Genomic DNA, 21,464 nt, shown 5'->3' on the forward strand with positions numbered 1-21,464 from the left:
TGTTGTTATTTTAACAATTCAGAGGAAATTCTTAAATGCAATTCCCCACCTACAGTCCAGCATGGCAAAGTCCGCTCCAGCTCTTCCACCCCAAGACTCTACCACTTCATGGCCAGACCAGTCCCCAGATATGTGCAGGCTAGCAATAAGGAAATGCACTTTCTATAACCATGGTATTGACCCTAGAATATGTGCAGTGGGAAATCAGCTCCAGGCATGCCCACATTGGGTTTGTGCTCATGTTGGCAGCATTGTTTATTTCCCCACAAAAAGCATATCTTTAGCTGCAAGTACTGGATTTCATTCAATCTCATCAGTCAGTACTTACAGCAGGAAGCAAGGACTGCATATTCTGGTTCGAGTCTGCTATTGTTGCCAAGTAGACCAAGTTTCTGTGCAAAATTTGTTGATATCTGTAAGCAAAGGAACATGACATTATCTTAAGGAAGTAAAGCTGGTTAGAAAAACACCTTTTCTTCTCTGGAGTGGCTATGTGCGTCTGATCTAACTCACCTTTGCAAGCTCAGCAAAACACAGGTTTTGTGTAGCAACAGGAGTCAAGAGTTAACATTCACCTGTTTACGCATGCAATGTCATCCTGCCCCAGGCCATGTTCAAGATCTTGTTATTAGCATAAATTTTTGAACTACTTGAGACCTGGTTACCTGAAATACCACCTGGCCCCTGCTCAAACCTGCAATGTCACTTAGATCTGGGGAAATCCTGTTGGTGACATTGCACCCTACAGAATATCACAGGTCAAACCCCAAACCAGACATTTTCCACTACTGCCCTTGCACTATGGGATGCCCTTCCCTGTGCTATACATGAAGCACAATCCATCAGTTCCTTCATACATGTTTTAAAGATATATCTTTTTGCCCAGGCTTTCCTTGGCCCATAAGTTTAGACCCTATTATAACTAGATTCCTGTTTTTACGTTGCTTTTCTGTTTTTATGACACTGGTCTATTTTTATGTGGTGTTTCTGTATACTGCTTAGCTGTTTTTAAACATAAAGCAGTTTAGAAAGGTTTTTAAATGAATAAAACAATTAACACATATATTTCAACACAACAACAAAAAATCATACTCACTGAGTACATTCTGCTGTTTTGCCCTTGCTTTGATAGTCCATAATACACTGTATTAGATGATGGTTTTCATCCAACATCTGAATTAAAAAACAGAATATAAAAGATCAAGATATGACTGACTGAAACATAGTCAGGGACCTTGTACATTCCCTCCTTTGTTTAGCTAAAACTTTCTGTAGTCTTCTTTTTCCTTGCACGCTCTTTATGCATGTGCATTAATCATCATTAAAAGTAGATAAAGCAAGGTGAAAGAAGCAGGGAGATAGTTATTTATGAATAATATGAATGCAGCACCCCACCATTATGGAAATTAATATCTGAAGTTGTCTTATACAGAATTAGACCACCGGCTGGTACTGCCTACTCGAGGGCTCATAACCCTTTTTAGGTCTGTGAACAGATTTGGATTTTTTAGCTAGAGTGGGGCGCACCACTCCTGGATCAGCCTCTCCATCCCCTTGCAGGTAAAACACTCTGTGCACACTTTGGTTTTCCATGGGGTCTGGGTAAAAGCTGAATCCAGTAGAATTAATCTGAGCCTTGAAAAACACATAGATCAGATCATGCCCTGCTGCATGATCAACCCTTTTATTCTGGAGAGGCACCCTTTTGGTTTACTAAGACTATTTCTTTTGTTGCATCTATTTTCTTTATTTCAACAATTTATATACCGCTTAGCAGCATGGTTTCTAAACTGTGTACAATGAGTTTACAAAAGATAAACACTTATTAAAATTAACCAAACCAAATTTTGACCAAACTGTGGGAGGCAGTGAAAGATAGGAGTGCCTGGCGTGCTCTGGTCCATGGGGTCACGAAGAGTCGGACACGACTAAACGACTAAACAGCAACAACAACAAAATTAACCATGGAATCAGAAACTCAAAACACTTGCTAAAATAATAATTGAGAAGTCTGAAGTTCAGTGTGGGCCGGGGTCTGATTTCTGCTAGAAGGACGTTCCACAGAATTGGGCCCACAATACCAAACACACAGTTCCTGGTGGATGGAAGCCATGCATTAAATCCTATTCCACGGTAGAAGCATCCAAGCTGGTGATGGTGGTCTAAGAAACAGGGATGCAGAACTCGGCCTGAAATCTGCATCAGTGACTAGATTGAAGCAGCAGACGAAAGGAGAGCAGGAAGATCCTCAATCTATTCTCCCTCCTTAGAGACGTTTCCATTCAGAAGGGGATTTTGTGCAGCCACGCACCAGTGAAATGGCATTTAGGAGAAAATCAAAAGCAATGATTGACTGAACTATGCCTTTGGCTAAATTCTAGAAGAATCCTTTCTGTTTCTAGGGAACACGACTGGGGAAAAGCATAAAGGAATGGAGCAAAGGATCCTGCCCACCCCCCCACACACCCTGGTCGCCAATTTAATTCATGTGGAAGAAGGTTGAAGTCCTGAAATAATTTCATTGCTGCTTTTTGTTGTTGTTGTTGTTAAAAAATGACACAACCACGGACTGCATCTCTTTGCCTAGGTTTTCGTAGCATTTCACATTTGTATTTTAATCGGTGCAAAGGAACTGGAGGAAGCACAAACATTTCTTTAGTGTATTTATTTCCAGTTTGTTTCGGTTTCTACCCCAAAAGCTACAGAAAGATATATATAAATGTCCTATATAGCATTTCAAAATGTTCAGTCTAAGAAATGGAATATAAAATTGGGGTGGGGGGTGTAGATAAAGGGACAGGCAAACTTGGTTCTTAGCGAAGGGCCATAGGCTCAGTGGCAGAGCATTTGGTTTGCACTGCTGTTTATTTGTTCCCCACACATCAGACTGGGTTGCCCCAGCCACTCTGGGCAGCTTCAAACATAATATGAAAACACAAATGTGACATCAAACATTAAAAACTTCCCTATACAGGGCTGCCTTCAGATGTCTTTTAAAAGTCATATGCAGAAGGCTGCTGGCTCAATCCCTGGCATTTCCAGAGAGGGCTGCAAGTGAGCCTTGCCTGAAACCCTGGAGAGTCACTGCCAGTCAGTGGGGACAATGCTAAGCTGGATGGACCAATGGTCTGACTCAGTGTAAGGCAGTTGCCTGTGTCTGGTGGTTCCCCAAAAGGTCTCTGGGGCAAGGTAAACCATCTGCAAACTGGGATACAAGAAAGACAAAACACTGCCTTGCTCAGCCATGGGACACCAGGGCAGGCAACTTGTTCATTCCTACCACAGTGGCTCCTCTGGAAAATGCATCCGTTTGAATTTATCTCCTGCAAATGCATAGCTGCCGTGCACTTCCAAAGGAAACAGTAAAGTGCTGTACTTGGAAATGTGGTTATGTGTTGTGGTCAAATCCTGCTCTCCATTCCTGGTATTTAGAGGCTTAGCCCTCACACACAAATTCTGTGGGGCTGGGGAGGACAGTGTGTCTCTGCAATGCTAGCTGCAGGTTTTATGGGTGGGGCTTGGTCAAGATACCCTGAGTAGTGCCACCCCATCCTCACAGCTGCTTTCTCCCCATTTGCTTGATGTGTCCCATTGGGCACAATCTGCAACTTCCCAAGAGAGGGCAAAGTGAGATGAAGTAAGATAAATAAAACATAATGGCTGTCGGGGGCTTTGGGAAGTTGTTCAGATTTTTCCATATACAACACAGGCCCAACTGTGGCTCCCAGAAGAGACTGCAGGTGTCCACTCTTTGAGGCTCTTTCCCATGGCTCTATGGCAGATGTGAGGAACCTTTGAGCTGACCTGAGCTCAGCTTCCTCAGTAGCTCAGGCAGGACATCTGATTTGCATGCAGAAGGTTACCAGGTTCAACCACTGGCATCTCCTAGCAGGGCCTGGAATGTCAGCCGTCTGAAACCCTGGTAGGCCACTGCTAGTCAATATAGGCAATAATGAAAAAGATGGACCAACTATCTGACAGTGGAAGGGAGCTTCCTATGTCCCTGGGAATGTGGCATACAGATATTTGATCAAATCAAAAAGCACATTATGCCAGGGGTGGAGGAACAGGAAGCAAATGAGAGATTGGGCAGGGGGTTACAGAGACCTGTGGGTAATGGGATCATGCCATTCAAACATTTTGGTCAGCCTACCTCTAGCCTTCCGTTTGCCACTCCCAACTTCCCTTGGTCTCAGCCAGCATGACCAATGGTCAGGAATGATGGGCGTTGGAGTATAACAGCATCTGGTCGGTCACATATCCCCCATTCCTGCTTTTTAAGGGGTAACTAATAATGTATGCCAGGGATGGGGAGCCTGATGTATTCCAGATGTTGTTGGACACTTCCCATTCACCTCAACCAGCATGGCCCCTGGCCAGGAATGATGGGAGCTGTAGTCTAACAGGAGATGGATGGAAATGGGTGTCTACCAGCACCATAAACTAGGTTGTTTTAAAAGGTATTGGATGTGTTTGGGGGTCAGGGTGTTCCATGATAACTAGCTCTCTCTTTCAACTCACTTCTGCCTTTTTTTCACCCCTGAAATTATGCCTGGGCACCTGAGGGGCTTATAATAGCACAACATCTGTAACAGCAGAGTATTCAAGATGCACCTCATACGCACATCAGAAGTGGGGAACCTGCGGATCTTCCAAATGTTCCCGGCACCTTCATTATACACCTTTAGGCACCAGGTGAAAACGTTCATCTTCAATCAGGCCTTTGGCTGACTAACATCCTATACCCTTTTAAATGTGTTTGTTCCCATTGTCTGTTTTGAGTTTTTATCTTTTGAACCACCCTGAGATCTCCAGAGGAAGGGTGATACACAAGTTTAATAAATTAAAAATAAATTTTAAAAGGGGAAACTAGATGGTTATCATTATCTGATCTGTTCCTGAATTAGGTCTTTGGGGAGGAAAGCAGTGCTTCCAGAGAGGGGTTTCTCTCCAAGAAAGACTGAAAGAAATAAGATGGGAGAGAGAGTCCATTTCTTTGTGCAAGGAAGGCCTACGTGTGAAAGACTACCCCAAAGCAATATGTTTGTAAGCCACCCTTTACCATGCAAACAACTTTGAGAACTTTTTGTTGGACAATCGTTCACCAATAAAGTGGCTATAGACATGATCCAGCCACAGCTAGACTTTCACACTGAAATCTGGACTAAACCTCATGCAGCCTTCGGGTATAGGGCAGTATATAAATTCAGTAAATAATACTAATGCAAATAATTGTCACCTTGCTTATATTTATTACATATAATGCTGGAGTATTATTTTTGTTTGTTATTATGATATGTATTTTTGTGTTTTTATATTGTAAACCACCCTGCAATCATCAGATGAAGGGCAGCATAGAAATTTAATAAATATAAATATATTACTAATAATAGAATTAAATTTCTATGCAGCCCTTCATCTAAGTATCACAAGGTTGTTGTTATTACTTTCAATTACTACAGTGGCATTAAGAATCAGAATAGCATGGAGATGATCTATAATAGTAAACAAGGGGGTGCGGCCGAAACTTTGGAAGGGCTTTAGCTTAGTGTTGTAGCATCTGCCTTGCATGCAGGAAATCTCTGGTTCAATCCTCAGCATTTCCAAGCAGCGCTGGGAATGTCCCTGAATGCCTGAAACCTTGGAGAGCTGCTGCCAATCAGTGTAGAAAATGCTCTGATAGAGGGACCAGTAGTCTGACTCAGTATAAGGCAGCTCCCTATGTAGACAGGGGCCTAGGGATAACACAGGAACTGAAACACCTGCCTTATCTCAAGTCAGACAATTTGCCCTTTAGCCCAATATTGTCTGCTTTCACTTTCTGTGGTTCTCCAGGGTCTCAGACAGGGGTCTTTTGAATCACCTAGAATCACAGAGTTGGAAGGGACCCTGAGGGCCTACCACTTGCTTGTTCTTCCTCTTGCTTCAAACATAGCTGAAGAAACATTATTATTATTATTATTATCAACCTCTCTTGCAAGCCTGAGCTCATTCTGAGCTTTGGCCAACCTGACATTCACCCTGCAACTGTTGGCTACTCATGTATACTCCCCCTTTGTGATTTTCCCTTTCTTCCATTTCCTATACGTGCCCTTCTTAAATCCCAGCTCATCTGTAAGCTCCTTATGCAGTCACACTGTTTCTTTAGAATTGCCTGCACCTGTGCCTTCAATATTTCACCTTTAAGAAACTCCCATCCATCTAGGACTCTCTTCTCTTTGAGTATTAGTGGCCATGGGATCTCACTCAGTAGTTCCTTGAGCTTTCTGCAACCGGCCTTCCTAAAGTCCAGAGTACATGTCCTGATTCTTTTAAACTTAGAGATTCAATGCATGTTTACTACTACCACTGAGCTATGGTCTCTCCCTGACAAGCTGTGGTTTTTTGCTTTATTATTACTACTAGTACTACTACTAATAATAAACAGGCTGAAAAGCTGCACTGTAACACAGGGAAGATTATATAGATTCCTATGGGATCACCTCAAAACCAGTATCAAATCAAAGGTCACCTATGCATACACAGATGTTCTGGTGGTTTCATTGTCATGCTGTGTAACGATCACAAAGATATGCCTTGGATCAATGTTTTTGTTGTGCTGACAAGCATCGGATCTATGATTTTTTTTACTTTTTTTACTGAGTAGTCTACCACTGAAAGATTTAATTTGAAAGTTCTTGGGGATCCCTGTGGCAAAAGCATGCAAATTCAGGAAGATTTGTTTTAGTTCTGCTGGATCCATTTTTTTATCCAGTCCCCACGGAAAAGCAGTAGTTCTTGATTCACTGAGCCTCCGGTTTTCTGTCTGACTCAGAAATAGGTGTGGGGAGAGAAGCAATCTGAGGGGGATGTGCCTATCACACTTTGAGAGAAAGTTCCCACTCTGCCCACAGAGTCCCAAAAGGTTGGCAGCATCTGATGGCAGTCAATAAACCTATCAATAGAACCTTCAAACACAGTGATAATGTATGTATCCCTGAATACAAGATACTAATAGCAACCACCTTCATGCTCTGCTTGGCCTTAAACTAGTGATAATCCCGTGAATGCCAAATTAAGCATAAATAACGCCAACCAGGATTAATTAGCTCTCAGGCTTGGATTTAAATGTACAGTAGCAAGGACTCCAAATAAGCAAACAATTTCCACGAAATGCTTTGACAAAAGGATTGCAAAAGAGTTGCAGTACAAACGATAAGGGCTCACTTTTATATGAAGCACGCATCACAAAATGCCCACACCTTTTCCCACACATCTTGTTAAAAACCCAAATTAAAAACATTTTCAGAACTGTAATATTCAGCATATTTTATTTGAGCTGTTTGAGATCTATTTCACAGTATCACACCAGCCTACTAAACAGCTTTGTCAGCTAAGCTCTGGTATAATCCAGTACCAACAAGCAACCTGTAAGAAAAACCAACACAGGGCATGTTTTAATATTTTGTTAGAAGCTACCGAGAATAGCTGAGGAAACCCAGCCAGATGGGTGGGGTATTATTATTATTAAGCTGAGAGTGAAGGATGTGAAAGACCCATTTATTTCATTAAGATAGTGACTCGTATATTGAGATCTGTTTGCTGACTGTAAACTCCTTGGGGCAGGGATTGATATGGGGAAGGGCCATAACTCAGTGGAAGAACGTCTGCTTTACATGCAGAAGGTCCCAGCTTCAGTTCTCAGCATCCCCAAGCAGAACTGGGAAGGACCCCAGTTTAAAATCCTGGAGAGCAGCTGCCAGTCAGTGTAGACAATACTGGACTAGATGGATCAATGATCTGACTCAGTATAAGGCAGCTTCCTATGTTCCTATATAAAACACTATAGTACTACATAAACAATCATCTCTCCCATGGAAGTCAATGTGACTTGCAGCCAAATGTTTACTCAGAGGTCAAATCACTTGCTTTGCTTCCTAGACTTGGAACTGTAGCCTTAAGCGTTTAACTTTGGCTATTTTTGTCCTACCCATATTGAGAGGGCAGGAGGTTCCTAACCTGCCTAATGTACACTTCCAGATCTACACCTGCTAGGATGAGTTTTTAAACAAGCTATCTTGCATTTTTGCAAGACAGCGTTGTCTATGTGCTGCAGATTTGTGCTCCAACACCACCTCCTTGCATTTTCCATCATCACTGGCAAACAGGCTGTCATCAGATCTTTAATCCTCCTTGGCTTCTTCCAAGACCCTGGGCTAAGACTCCTGAACAATTGCTACAGTGAAGCTAGGAGCATGCCCGCTTCCAAGGATAGAGGGAGGCTGACAGGCAGGCACTGGAAATAGCGTATTGTTTAAGCGTTAACAGATCTATTACTCATTATTGACATCTCCACACCTCTCCTATTATTTACAGCCCCTTCCCTGGGAAAGGGAGGCAGGGGGAGAACTTGGATGGTACATTCCCCTGCCTCTCTCCCTCTCAGGGCTTTCTCCTCTTCAGAAAGCGGCATTGCAAACTTGTACACAGGGGAACACCTGCCTTGTTTTCCTTACAAAGGTTACAATTCTGCTCCCATTTAGAAATGAATTAATGAAAATGCCCGAACCTCCCTCCATCAAGCATTTAAGATTTTGCCTTTGAATCTGCAACGTTGTTGCTTTTCAGAGGATCTTACAGAATCGTTCCATGCCAAACACTTGACATCAATACACATTTTCTTTTAAAATAATAATAGTAATAAAAAAAGAGAAAGCCTTAAGACGAAAAGCAGCGATAATCCAGTGTCACACTTCCTTAAGGTCCCCTTTAAAACCATGACGAGCCTTCCAAAACGAACAGGAAAATACAAAGATAAAGACGTACGGCCACAAATAGGCAGATTTCTCTTTCTGTGCTAAAAACGCTGCTATGCTGTCATATATAACACACAACAGTCTGTTTGCACTTTGGGCTATTTTCTGCAACGTACGCAGCAATGGAAGTATTTCCAAGCACGAAGATCCTGCAAGGAAAATATATCCGTCTCATTTTGCAACATTCTGCCCCGGCTCCTTTGATCCTTTCCATCTTTCCCCCTCTCCCTTTGCCATCATCTGAACACCTTTGCTTTGTTCCGCCTCCTCCTTCTTCTCTTCTACAGAGGTCCATCTTTCCAAGCCCTTGCAAATTCACTACTTAGCGGGAGCATCTTATAAAATTACCCTTCCCCCTCCCCACTCCCTACGATGGAGACTTGCACACACATTGACACACACACACGCTTGTCTATATTAAAGCATGCTCTTAATTCCACCCCCCTCCCCCGGTTCTTTTTCTGTTACCTTCTGGATAGTTTGCTGGGTGACCTCTCCTTTGCCTCTTGGGCGAGCAGAAGCAAAGGCAACCGACATGGTGGGATGGTCTTTTTTAAAAAGATGTGTCAGATAATATAGTGGTTCCCAGGCTGTAATAATATTGTTATTATCTAGCTGCTATTGCCGTGCACGGGCACAGCATTCGCCGCAGTGCATGAGGAGGGGAGCCAGAGCAGATGGTACAATCTGCGCCTTGCAATGAGCCAGGGGCATTGCACCAAGAACCTTCGTGCACCCCCTTTACCTGGACGCTCCTACTCCCAATGCAAGGCGGAGAGCCAGCTGCCGAGGCTTGGTGGTGGAGGAGGCAGCAAAGCCACCTGAGCTGCTCCGCTCACCCCCCCCCTTCCTCCAAATCCAGCTCCTTCCCCTCCTCCCCCTTTGCAATGCACATGGTGCATCCCTGCTGCTGGGTTTCCTGTCGCAAGCGAATAGCATCTCTTCCCTGTCTTGGCCAACAGGAGCATCTCAGTGCGCCAAGTGCGTAGGGAAAGGAGGCCGCGGTACGCCAAGTGCGTGAGGGCGGCAGGTGGAGAGGCGGAGAGAGGAACAGTCGTCGAGCTCGCGCGTACGTCGTGTGCGCAGCGCCGCTCGGCTCGCCGGCCGCCCGCGCGCTTACCTCACCTCCGCTGTTTGCGTACCAAAGCGCTCGCCTTAAGCTGGGGGGCGGGGCAGGGGCTTACTCGACCAATCGCGTCGCCGCTCTGCGTCAGCCAAGCCGATAGACCCGAGTGGATTGAGTGCGGCGGCGGTGGCGGGTACGCACTCCACGTACGCTCCCTCCTCTTCCCTCGCGCGCTTCCCCTCCTGACTCTATGGTTGGGGCGCCGGAGTGTGCGCAGGGGCGTTGCGTGAATACCGTCTCGCGCGTGCGCGGCGAGGAAAGTGACGGTGCTCTTTTGAGGAGGAAGAGCGCCGGGCGGAGAGTTTCGGCGGCCGTTTCTGTTTCTCTCAGGCAGCGGCGGCCATGAGCTACGACCGGGCTATCACCGTCTTCTCCCCTGACGGGCACCTCTTCCAAGTCGAGTACGCCCAGGAGGCCGTGAAAAAGGGCTCCACAGCGGTAAGGCGGAGGAGGCAGGGCCGAAAGAGAGGGGCCGGAAGGCCGCGAGGGGGAGCGGGAGCCTTGGGCGGAGGAGCCGGGCTCGCGTCCTTGGAAAACCCTGTGGTGGTTTCTGTTTTTTTTAAAATAATAATTCTGTTTTTCTTAAAATAATAATAATAATTATTATTATTTATTGGGGACACAGGTCTCCCCCCCCCCTTCTCCTCAGGCTCTTTCCACCATCAAAGGGAGCCGCGCCTCAGCTCGCTTATTTAATTCATTTATAAGTTCGTCTATTTATAAAACATGTTTCATAAACATAAATAAGCCCGGTGTTTTTTGTGTGAGAGGGTGAACACGCGGAACAGAGGTGCCAGCTCCCTTTGCTTCCGCACCCCCAACTTGATGATGGGGAGGTTATTGGGTTGTTGTTTTTATTTTGATTACCGTATATACTTTGTGGTTTTATATTTTGATTTTGTTCTGTGAGCCGCCATGAAATCTCCCGGTATAGGGCTATATATAAATTCAATAAATAATAGTAATAATAATAATAATAATAATAATAATAATTAATAATTACCATTCAAATGTTGTGTGTGCACACCACATCATGAGAATATTTTATTCCAAGTTGGCACCCCTGACAAAGAGATGCTGGAGTCCAGATCTTTCGGAGCACAGCCCTCGAAAACATTAAGAGCACATTTAAACCTCCTCCACTGAAGCTTGTGGTGGGGCTGAGGCTGTTCAGGTGTGAAGGGGATTTGGGATTTCTATCGTGTTCCTTTAAATTTATCAGATATTCCAAGGAAGCAGAAAATTCAGATTAAGTAGGCAAACGATGTGGGGCAGCGTTTTGATGATGCAGGCGTGTGATTGTAACAAAAAATAATAGCCTTCAGAATGTGGCTGCAGGCTTTTACAATATACAAAATAAAAATAAATTTAAATCAGAGGCAATCAATTCTGATTTTGAATTCCCTTCTCCCCTTCTGCAGTTCCTTGTTTATATTTTAATTTACTGCATATCCAAATTATACTAATTTGTTATTCAGAATGTGGCACACATAGGAACTGTAAGGAAGTGCCAGTTCTAATCAGTGCCTTTGTTGAACAAAGGCAATCAGAATTTTATGCTTCAATGCCTCCCCCACTAAACACATAATCCCACCACTCTGCAGGCAGAGAGCTAGCAGGAATATTCACCAATTCTTTTACCCCATCACACTTGTTGTCTAACTAGTACATGCCAGGAAGTTTGTGTGCAAATACAGACATGTGCAAATGCATATGGCTACACACATTCATAATGGTGAAGATTAGGGAAGTAGTGGATTTGTTAAAACAACCTTCCTTAATATGGTGTCGTTCAGATGTTCAGGCATAGAACTCCAAAGGGTCTGGAGAGATAGCATGGTCAGAGTTGACTGAAAGGGCTGTGTAAACCATGGGGAAGAAATCTAGTAGCAACCATGCAGTTAGAACACAGGAACAAGTTGTCAGACTATATCTGATAAGTGGAGGTTGCATGACTGAATTCTGAAGGCTTAGGTGCATATATAATGAATCGGGGGAGTGGGCTGGCATGTGAAGAATGAAAGTGCAACCATGTCAAAGTCTACTAAGGGAGATTAGATCATTGCAGAGTGTGGCTGAGGCCTCATCACTACCTAAATTGTGTGTTTTATATTTGAAAGAGGAGCTGCATTGAAAGTAAGGTGAAAGGCTGATAAGTGAAGTGGAAGGAAAGGAACAGTAGATGACGCTTTGGGTTACTTCCAATTCTACGATTCTGTGATGAGGTCATTAAAGCATTCAGAAGTTGCTCAATTTTCAGAGAGATGTGAGCATGAAAGGCAGAGGTTGGATACTGCTGAGAGAAATGGAATAGGTATGACTATGGCAGAAATTGAACATAAGAAAATTATAGATTATTTGGAACTTTGCTTAAAGTTTCTTCATCTATCTTAAAATTATTTAAAGCTGTAAAATATTTTCAGTTTTCTTCAGTTTAATGGGTGATATCCAGTGTTAGCAGGTTCATTGTTTTCAGTGGGTCTGCACTGGGTATAAATGATGCAATTGGATATCACCCAATGAAATATGATATGCCAACTCATTATCACAAAAATACTGTTTATAGTCACATGTAAACAATTTCATGCTTCGTATGCAAGTCAGTGTTAAAGCACTGTTGTCTAGTCAATGTGGGTTGCCTTCACCTATTGTTTTTTGCTTCTGTCACACTTTATTATAGTTAATATTTGAGGGAGCTGTTTGAAAATGTCATCTCTAATGCACTGTGTAATATTTAAGGTTGGAGTACGAGGAAAAGATATTGTTGTTCTTGGCGTGGAGAAGAAATCTGTGGCAAAACTTCAGGATGAAAGAACTGTCCGAAAGATCTGTGCCCTTGATGACAATGTCTGCATGGCTTTTGCAGGTACTGTTATGATGAAGTCCCCTAAATACCAGGAATGGGGCTTTGGAGTAAAATTGAGTTGTTTAGTAGAACATTCTTCAGTACAGCAAAAATAAGCGGTGTCATTTTTTCTTTTCAGCTTTCAGGTAGCTCTTCTAAATACCTTAATTGCAAAGAAAAGCAAAAAATTAAATTCAGGTTATGTTATAGGTGAGGGAGATGATTTTAAGTGAACCACCTTGAGACCCCTGGGTATAGGGCAGTACAGTCATACCTCGGGTTGAATGTGCTTCAGGATGAGCGCGTTTGAGTTGCGCTCCGTGGCAACCCGGAAGTAACGGAGTGCATTACTTCTGGGTTTCGCTGCATGCACAGACGCTCAAAATGACGTCACACGCATGTGCAGAAGCGCCGAAACGTGACCCGCGCAGACGTGCGGACGCGGGTTACATTTGCTTCTAGATGCGAACGGGGCTCCGGAACGGATCCCGTTCGCATCTAGAGGTACCACTGTATATAAAGTCAATAAATAATAATAATTAAGTGACTCCTCTGCTTTTTGTGTTCAGGGTGTTGTCTTGGACAGCTCTGTTAGGAACTGCTCTGCTTCATTTTCTTGTACACTTGTGTTATAAACTTCTCATAAAACAAATGTGAAGTATTTGCATATGCTTAAAAGTACACCATCTAATTATGATTAGTTTCTAAAATTTGAATGCAGATAGTGAAAGTATCAACAATTGCGAAAAATGTAAATGATAAAATAAAGGCCTGTTAAAACTTTCTTTAGCGGTTAATCTAATTATTCTAGGTATAAAATTAATAGCTTTCCTGATTTGTAGCCCAGTACTTAAACTCTAGGTTGTCAAACCTTGCCAATTTGTGTTTCATAGCTCTAAAAAGAATATTTGGCAGCTGCCATGTACGATATTAACAAAATAGGTTAACACAGAGTTTTCAATCTGTTCAAAACTAAGGACTAAATTTGATGCAGAATTCCTTCTCTTTTCTTTCCTTTTTAGCCAAAAGCAGCCCGAGTAGAAGAAGGCCAGTCAGGAAGAGTCTGCTTAAATCTTTTCAGCTCAAAAATCTTTTGAGCTTGATAACCAGTATGACTCTTAATACATTGCAGGACATACATTGGATGTTTCCTCTAGTTTTCTACCAACTTCTAATGTACAGAGTTAGATTTAGCCTTGCCCCTCTGAATAGAAGGGTTCTTTCCACTTGCAAAGGAAATTAACATCCATTGGAGATTCCTTGCTGAAGGGGAGTGACTATTCTTTTTTTTTTGCCAGGTCCCTTTGTAAGTCCTCAGCATCACCTTCAATGCTGTTCTGCAGAGTCCCTGAGCCCTCTGAAATAGCATTTCAGGAGGTTGCAGGGGAAAGGAAGAATCTGCCCCCTACCTCCAACACAAGTTGGAACTCTGCTTAGAGTAATGCTGGATGCAGCTCCCCTCAAAATTACAAAGTTTTGAACATACATATTTTATTAACCAGCACGATAAATGTGGCCTGTCATTAATCCTCTTTTCTCACCCATTTTTTTTGATTAATGTTTTCTAAAGCAGCAATGTTTCTCTATGTGTTGTATGCTAAATGGCACATTTTGCCCATTTATATTATTCGTAGGGCTCACAGCAGATGCCAGGATAGTTATAAATAGAGCTCGGGTGGAATGCCAAAGTCATAGACTTACAGTGGAAGACCCTGTCACTGTGGAATACATTACACGGTATATTGCTAGCCTGAAGCAGGTATGTACAAAGAAAAAGCAATATAGTGCTTGTTAAAAGGTGGTTAATACCAGAGAATTCCAGAGAAACATAATGTAATGCAGCTGCTATATTTTATTGAACTTGCTGAGTAACAATGTATAGATGCCTCCCTAGTTTCTTCCACAGACAGTGAAAAGTAATATGAATTAGTATTTACCTGGTGTCAGTATTTGAAATTGTGGTTGTGGTTTCTGCCACTTTTTGCCTTTCATTTCCCAACTTTAGTAATTTTGTCTTAACTAAATCAGACAATAATGTAGGTCCACCAGACGTATGTATATTCAACATTTACAAACAATGCACCAACAATGCATTTCAAAAATAACTAAAATATGAAGTCATCTCCAATCTCTTATTCTCTGCTACTGCAACACCTGATAGCTATTAAGAATCAGTGGACTGATCATTAACACATTAATTAGTGAATGTATATTTTGACCATAAGTGAGTCGGGTATTCCTAGTAAAATTGGAAAAGAGCTCTGGTTTACTACTGAAGAAGAATCTCTCTGTACAATCCATTAGTAAAAATTCCTAATTTTGTCAGGAGTGGGCTGGAAAAACCAAAACCAGTTAAATTGGCCTTTTCTGATTCCAGCTTGTTCTTTTTTTTCATACGGTCTAATAATAAAGTAACTCCTCAGAACACTTGCAATGGTTATGTTTTCCTCAGTCAATAAGTTAAGAAAAATATCCAGTGCTATACATGTATTTCATGAGAAATCTGTACATCTTTAGGCTTACATTTATGCTAATCAACCTTTTTCTCTTCCTCCTCAGCGGTACACCCAGAGCAATGGCCGCAGGCCTTTTGGTATTTCTGCCCTGATTGTAGGATTTGACTTCGATGGAACTCCAAGGCTTTATCAGACTGATCCTTCTGGCACATACCATGCTTGGAAAGTGAGTTGGGTTTATCTTGCTAAGATGGAATGAACAGAAGCACTTCATTCACATAAGTAAATCTATCTACAGTTTAAGTTTCTGGCTCATAGCAAGGGGGCAGGGGACACAGTAACGTATGGTCAACCCTCTCTCTCCTTGCCAAAGGATGTGTGGATCTGTCTTTGGTGGGCTGGAGTACAAAATTTTGGCTTTTGAGGGAATCTGACGATTAAAGGACTGAAGTAAAAGTCATTTTTGTTTCTCTTAGTTTTAGATGCATCCAGAAATTTGCAAGCTAGTTCCCATTGTCCTTTTTGTTGTTGCTACTCTGGGTTTTATCCAGCACTGCACGAGGAGAGTTCTGTTTGTTCTGGAGCAGATTTTGAGGAGGCACAGGGGGCTGTAGGGGAAAGGAAAATGAAGCCTTATTGTTTAAATGGAAGTTCTATTCTGCTCATGCAACAACTGCATTGCATATAACCCATAGATTTTAAGTGTTATCACACACTTCAAGGCAATATAGATAGAAAATTTAAGCAAGAGAGTACATTTTTCAGTTATGCATCTAGATTTTCTGTTGGCTTGCAAACTCATTTCTAATAAACTTTTAAAATTCCAGGCTAATGCAATTGGCAGAGGAGCGAAGTCAGTGCGTGAATTTTTGGAAAAAAACTATACTGATGAAGCCATTGAAACAGATGATCTGACCATTAAGCTTGTGATTAAGGCACTTCTTGAAGTGAGTTGGAACAACCAAGTCTTAAATTTGAGTCTTCTTTAGTTAACAAGGCGGGTGGCTATTGACAGGTTTACATACAGTTTCCATTTCTTTTAAAGTTAAAGCGCTGGCTGTTGAACAGGTTTGAGAAGCCAGGTCTCATGCCCTAATAGTTATAATATATTTTAATTTTCATTTAGCAAAAACAAGAATTAAAATGCCAATGGTTCTAATATTTCTGCAAAAATACTTTTGTGTTGCAGGAAAGTCTTTTCCTAACACTTTTGCTTAACTTCTTGAATTTAAGGTTGTACAGTCTGGTGGGAAAAATATTGAGCTGGCTGTTATGAGAAGAAACCAGCCTCTTAAGGTAAGTTTCCAGTGGCTTCTGAATTTCAAAAGCAGCGTCGATTTCTGCTCAGTAGCAACAGTGCAGTTTTAAACTCGCCTCCAGTTAAGACTGACTTGCCCCCTTTAGTTTTAGCATTCAATAAAACCTTCTTGTGCCTGTTTGTATCCAAGCAATGCTTCACACTCAACTTTAGGGTCTGTTGTTTTTTATTACTTGGTCCTGAAAAGTTGGACCTCAGTTGTTCATTTGGGGATTCCATTGTGATCGTGTTCCATACTTAGGAGCACTTTGAGCCTTAATTGTTCATAGCTGTTGTTCCTCATCTCGTGCTGCCTCTCATTTAAGAGGTTGTCCAAAACCAAATTGGCTTGATAATTCCTAAATTAGCCTAAATTCCCTATGTGGGGGACAGCATCCTAACAGTCCCATGAATGAGTGGAAAGCACGCCTGTGCATACCATTGGGAGGGGGTGACACATTGATTTCTTCATGCTGCTCTGGATGACCACATGATCCTTAGCAGTAGAGGAGGCATAGAAAAGCCCTTGCATGCACATGGTACTCAGACCCACTACAATCTTGTCACTGCTGTTACAGATCTTGAGCCCTGATGAAATTGAAAAGTATGTTGCTGAAATTGAAAAGGAGAAGGAAGAAAACGAGAAGAAGAAACAGAAGAAAACAACAACAACATGATGTGTGAAACTCAACTGCCTAGCCATTTTTGGTTTTTAAATCAATCATGAGTTTCTGTATAGACATGTAGGCATTCCATTTTCCTATTCACTGTCAAGTGGCCTATAATAAACCACCTGTGTTTTTTTAAACATCTGTTAATGCCATGTACCTGATTTTTCAGTGTATACTTTAACTTGGTCATGGTACTACAACTTCTCTCATCAGTGAAAACCTTTTTTGTAAGTTGTGTATAAACCCAAAGTTTGAGGGCAAACTTGATTTTTAGTCACCCTTATTTGCTATCTCTTTATTGTCCATGACTACTGCTGCCTTCTCTTTCCTCCTGTTGCAAATGATGTTTTTGTTGCCGTTATTATCAAAACCCCTAATTTTCCCGCATCTTTTGCAGTATAAACAAGTTGGTTCAAAACTTGAGTGCTGCATTTGGGTGTAAAAGTCAGAAGTAAAACTTAAAACACATCTTGCAGTACTTGGGACAGCAGATAAAGGAAGGTAATGGTTCTGAAGGCATTCTTGTGGAATACAAGAGGTTTTCCGTTGACTTCAGTGGCATACTTCCAGAGTTCTTGCAATTTCAAGTATTCAGTTAAGTTTTAAGCTGCTAGTAAAATCTGGCAATTGAAAGCTCACAGCCCCTCTAGGTTTTTTAAGGCATGCTTCATTTTTGAGGATAGGAGTCTGCATCTCCAGATTGCATGATTGAGAACCTGAACTGTCCTAGGCAGGTGGCCTTATCCTTTCACTTATATACAGGTGGGTTTGGTATTGTCAGAGCTGGCTCCAGGTCCCAGCTCACAGAGGACCAACGCTAGCCGGCAGTAATGTACAAAAGTCTTTATTGAAGTACAGTTTCCATTTTCAAGCCGCAGCGCCCCAGCTCTACGTCTAGGGGTTAGATCGGCGAAGCTCCATCTGAGTCTCCGCCCCCTGTACACCAGTTTAAGATTCTAGCCTTACTCCACCTCTTCCGTCTCTCCTTTCTCCTCTGGGTCCTGCTACCCCCCGGGGTCCCTTCCTTCCTGGATTCTTCTGACGCTGACGTTGACCCCCCTGACTCCTCCCCCTCTTTTCGGCGGGCTTTGGGACCTGGCTCCCTATCCGGGCTGCCAACTGCGCCGCCCTCCTGTACATTTGAACTTGGCGCGCGCGCCCAGCCTTCAACCTTCCTCTCGACCGTTTCCTCGCTCCCCGATGGAGGCGTGGCCAATCCTGACTCATGTCCTCCCACTGGCAGTGCGCCGCCTGATCCCGATGCCTGGGACTCCTCCCCCCTACTGCACTCTGGTGTGGACGCTGGTCCTGATTTCCAACTGCTGCTCTCTGAGTCCCCTCTGGCCCCTTCTTCCTGGGGTGTCCCCCTAGGCACCCCCCTTGCTCTGACCATGGGAGCCCCTTTCTGTGAATCTTCCGATTCGCTGGAAAGACTCAGAGACCTCGGACCGCTGTCATCGCTAACATTTCCTTCGGACTCCTCCCCCTCGCTCTCTATTTCCTCCCTTTCCTGTGCCTCTGCTCCTGAACCCCTGACAGGTATGTATGTCATTAATGGGCAACATGTTTCTCCTGCTATCAAAACAGTTCTATGGTATAGATGCATACCTCAAGTTCCACAAATACCTTTCCTTTCCCTGCAAAAGCAACTTCTAGCCTTAAAGGTAAAGGGACCCCTGACCATTAGGTCCAGTCGTGACCTACTCTGGGGTTGCGGCGCTCATCTCGCTTTATTGGCTTCCAGGTCATGTGGCCAGCATGACTAAGCCGCTTCTGGCGAACCAGAGCAGCGCACAGAAACGCTGTTTACCTTCCCACCGGAGCGGTACCTATTTATCTACTTGCACTTTGACGTGCTTTCGAACTGCTAGGTTGGCAGGAGCACGGACCGAGCAATGGGAGCTCACCCCATCGCGGGGATTTGAACCACCGACCTTCTGATCGGCAAGCCCTAGGCTCTGTGGTTTAACCCACAGTGCCACCTATGTCCCAGCCTTAGGTGTCACATTTCCATGACAATAAACAGCCCTGTTGGTGCTGCTAATAATAAAAATTCTAGAGCTTCTCTATTAAGCTTGCAGGCTGTCCTCTAATTCTGCCATTTATCGCAATCAAGCAATAGGGGTCCATAGGACAAGTAAAGGTCAGTGGTGGTTTGTTAATAAAGGCAGGTTGAAAGAACAGCCTATTTTAGGGTTCATACAAACTAGATTAAATATCATGGACTTCCTCTGCAATGTAGGATAGTCTTGCTTCACGTAATTATTAGACTGTAATGAAATATAAAGCACAATCTCCCCTCCATAGCAGTTGGATTTGTGCTTCAGTGTCACCAGCAGGTAAATGACACACATCTACCTCTCTTCTGTGCAAGAATTCCAGTGCTTTCCTGTCCAGTAGCTTCCTTGACTCCGCTTGTGGCATTCTCTTATTTAATAAAATATGTACACCACTTGAAATGGGAAAAACAAAAACTTCACAACCCTCCTTTAAAGCATACAAAAGTTTAAAATTGCCTCAACTTTCTAAGCATCTGGGTAGGCTTGACTAAGCAAGAAAGTTACTAGCAGGTGCCAAGGAGGAGTGACTGCACCTGCCTGATCTCAATAGGTAGAGCGAAATGTAGGTGCTGCCACACTGATCAAATGACTCTTGGCTCTCATGGTACCTTACCTGATCAGTGGTATACAGTCCAGCTGAACTTGTTTTAAAAACTCTTAGTTCGTTCAATGCCACTTGCATTCTACTTAATTTTAAGTCCAGGGTCAATGTCCCTCTGGTTGGTTCCATGGCAAACTGTTCTAGGACACAGTAATGTAAGGTATCTAGAAATTTTACTCCTGTCAAAACACTTATGTAGTCTGTGTAAGGGCTGCTGCATTTCTTCATTTGGATGCTTGCTTGATTTCATTCTTCATTTCAAGATCTCTGAATATCTTGCTCGGGGGAAACACTAGCAAACCTCCAGAACTCAATTACACTTGGGACCCAGTACCACCACCCACAATGGTTCTGTTAAGAAGTCTTCCCTTTGTTATTTACTTTGCTTCACTCAATGCCCTCTTATGTACGGAGCACTAGCACTGCCACCATGTCCTTCCCATAGAGTTTGAATCCGGAGATAACACTGTCCCACTGGCTTTTTCCATTCTACCAAGTTTTCATTATGCCCACAGAATCAAGCACTCCAGTTTGCCCGTCTTGGCAGCTTCTAGCATTAGCATTTTTTTAATATAGTGTTTCACTTCAGGTTCTCTTGGCAGTTGTGTTTTGGCCTGCGGTGCTTTGGCCTCTGAATTGCCATTTGGCACTTTCAGTGCCTAGGTTTATACCTTTACCCAGTTAAATTACCATTTATTTTTTTCATCTTCAACCCAGGCAGACAATTTGGGCTCCTGTTAGCTTTCCTCTCCTCCCACCAGCAATCGGTTCAAAAGCTGTTCTGCCACCATTACTTCAAGCACCAACAGTTGGCTTCCATCCAGGTTTAAGTGGAACCCACTCTTTTTGTACAGGCCCGGTTTGTCCCAAAATGCTCTTCCAGTGCCTAAGAAGTCCAAACCCCTCCTCCCAAAATCAGTCCCATTCACACTTTTGAGACTATAAAGCTTTGCCTATCTGGTGCTGCATGTGGGGGAAGCAGAAGCATTTCAGACAGCTACCTTGGATGTCCTGGTTTCAACATCCTACCTGGCAACCTAACTTGCTTCCATGATCTCATGACCGATTTCCCCGTATCATGCATGCCAATGTGCACCGTGACTATCAGCTCCTTCCTAGCACTAGGCAGTGTGACAACCACAACCATCGTGACAGGAAGGTAATTCACCCTCCAGAATTTCACACACCCAACTTTCTATGTTCCCAGTGACTGAATCAGACTACCAAGATCTCTACTCCCTGAAGAAGAATCATTGGCACGGGAAGATAGTGGGTCATCATCCAAGGAATGGGTCCCTCCTAAGGCATCATTTCCCTCTTTCTCCGACATTCTCCTTCCCCCATGTCCCACATTCTCTCACCAGGAGGGGAGCTATCTTCCTAGAAATGGGGTGTGCTCCAACGTCCCCAATGGCCCACTCTACCAACTTCTCTATTCCTCTCAGCTTCTCAAATTCAACGGCTGCTTAAACCTGAACATTTAACTTTTGGTTGGTATGAAGCCAGCTCTCATCCATGGTTAGCAAGCTTTGCTAGTACTGTCAAGACACGCTGATGATGTTTCCATTAAAAGCAACAACCTTGCAGAAAACTGTTAGCCAACAAAATGAGGA

The 21,464-nt window shown here is 43.2% G+C and overlaps 2 protein-coding genes across 6 annotated transcripts in view; one reads left to right on the forward strand and one right to left on the reverse strand.

Moving 5' to 3' along the window:
• The window catches only part of SS18L1 (SS18L1 subunit of BAF chromatin remodeling complex), a 20,650-nt gene extending 10,681 nt beyond the window's left edge, over positions 1-9,969 (reverse strand). The window contains exons 1-3 of one of the 5 annotated variants that reach the window (XM_081010335.1): positions 9,916-9,969; positions 1,097-1,173; positions 329-413 (exon numbers count right to left, since the gene is read on the reverse strand). In XM_081010335.1, the coding sequence (XP_080866461.1) occupies positions 329-413; positions 1,097-1,173 (162 nt within the window). In that variant the 5' untranslated portion in view covers positions 9,916-9,969. Of the gene's footprint in view, positions 1-328; positions 414-1,096; positions 1,174-9,043; positions 9,242-9,263; positions 9,880-9,915 lie in introns of those variants that run through there. The other 4 variants (XM_081010333.1, XM_081010330.1, XM_081010331.1 and 1 more) reach the window with 4 other exon arrangements.
• A 183-nt stretch (positions 9,970-10,152) lies between these two features.
• Positions 10,153-17,327, forward strand: PSMA7 (proteasome 20S subunit alpha 7). The gene is made up of 7 exons (XM_081010338.1): positions 10,153-10,359; positions 12,661-12,787; positions 14,401-14,525; positions 15,326-15,448; positions 16,050-16,169; positions 16,456-16,518; positions 17,098-17,327. The coding sequence occupies exons 1-7, from the start codon at positions 10,264-10,266 to the stop codon at positions 17,194-17,196; spliced, it is 753 nt and encodes a 250-aa protein (XP_080866464.1). The 5' UTR covers positions 10,153-10,263; the 3' UTR covers positions 17,197-17,327.
• The last annotated feature ends 4,137 nt before the right edge of the window (positions 17,328-21,464 follow it).

The sequence above is a fragment of the Podarcis pityusensis genome (genome assembly GCF_964106645.2).
Source record: "Podarcis pityusensis genome assembly, chromosome: 6".
Taxonomy (NCBI): domain Eukaryota; kingdom Metazoa; phylum Chordata; class Lepidosauria; order Squamata; family Lacertidae; genus Podarcis; species Podarcis pityusensis.

Coding starts and splice junctions, on each gene's coding strand:
- PSMA7 (XM_081010338.1), top strand. CDS start 10,264: ATGAGCTACGACCGGGCTATCACCGTCTTCTCCCCTGACGGGCACCTC. Junction 12,788..14,400: donor TGTCTGCATGGCTTTTGCAG/GTACTGTTATGA, acceptor TATTATTCGTAG/GGCTCACAGCAGATGCCAGG. Junction 16,519..17,097: donor GAAGAAACCAGCCTCTTAAG/GTAAGTTTCCAG, acceptor CTGCTGTTACAG/ATCTTGAGCCCTGATGAAAT.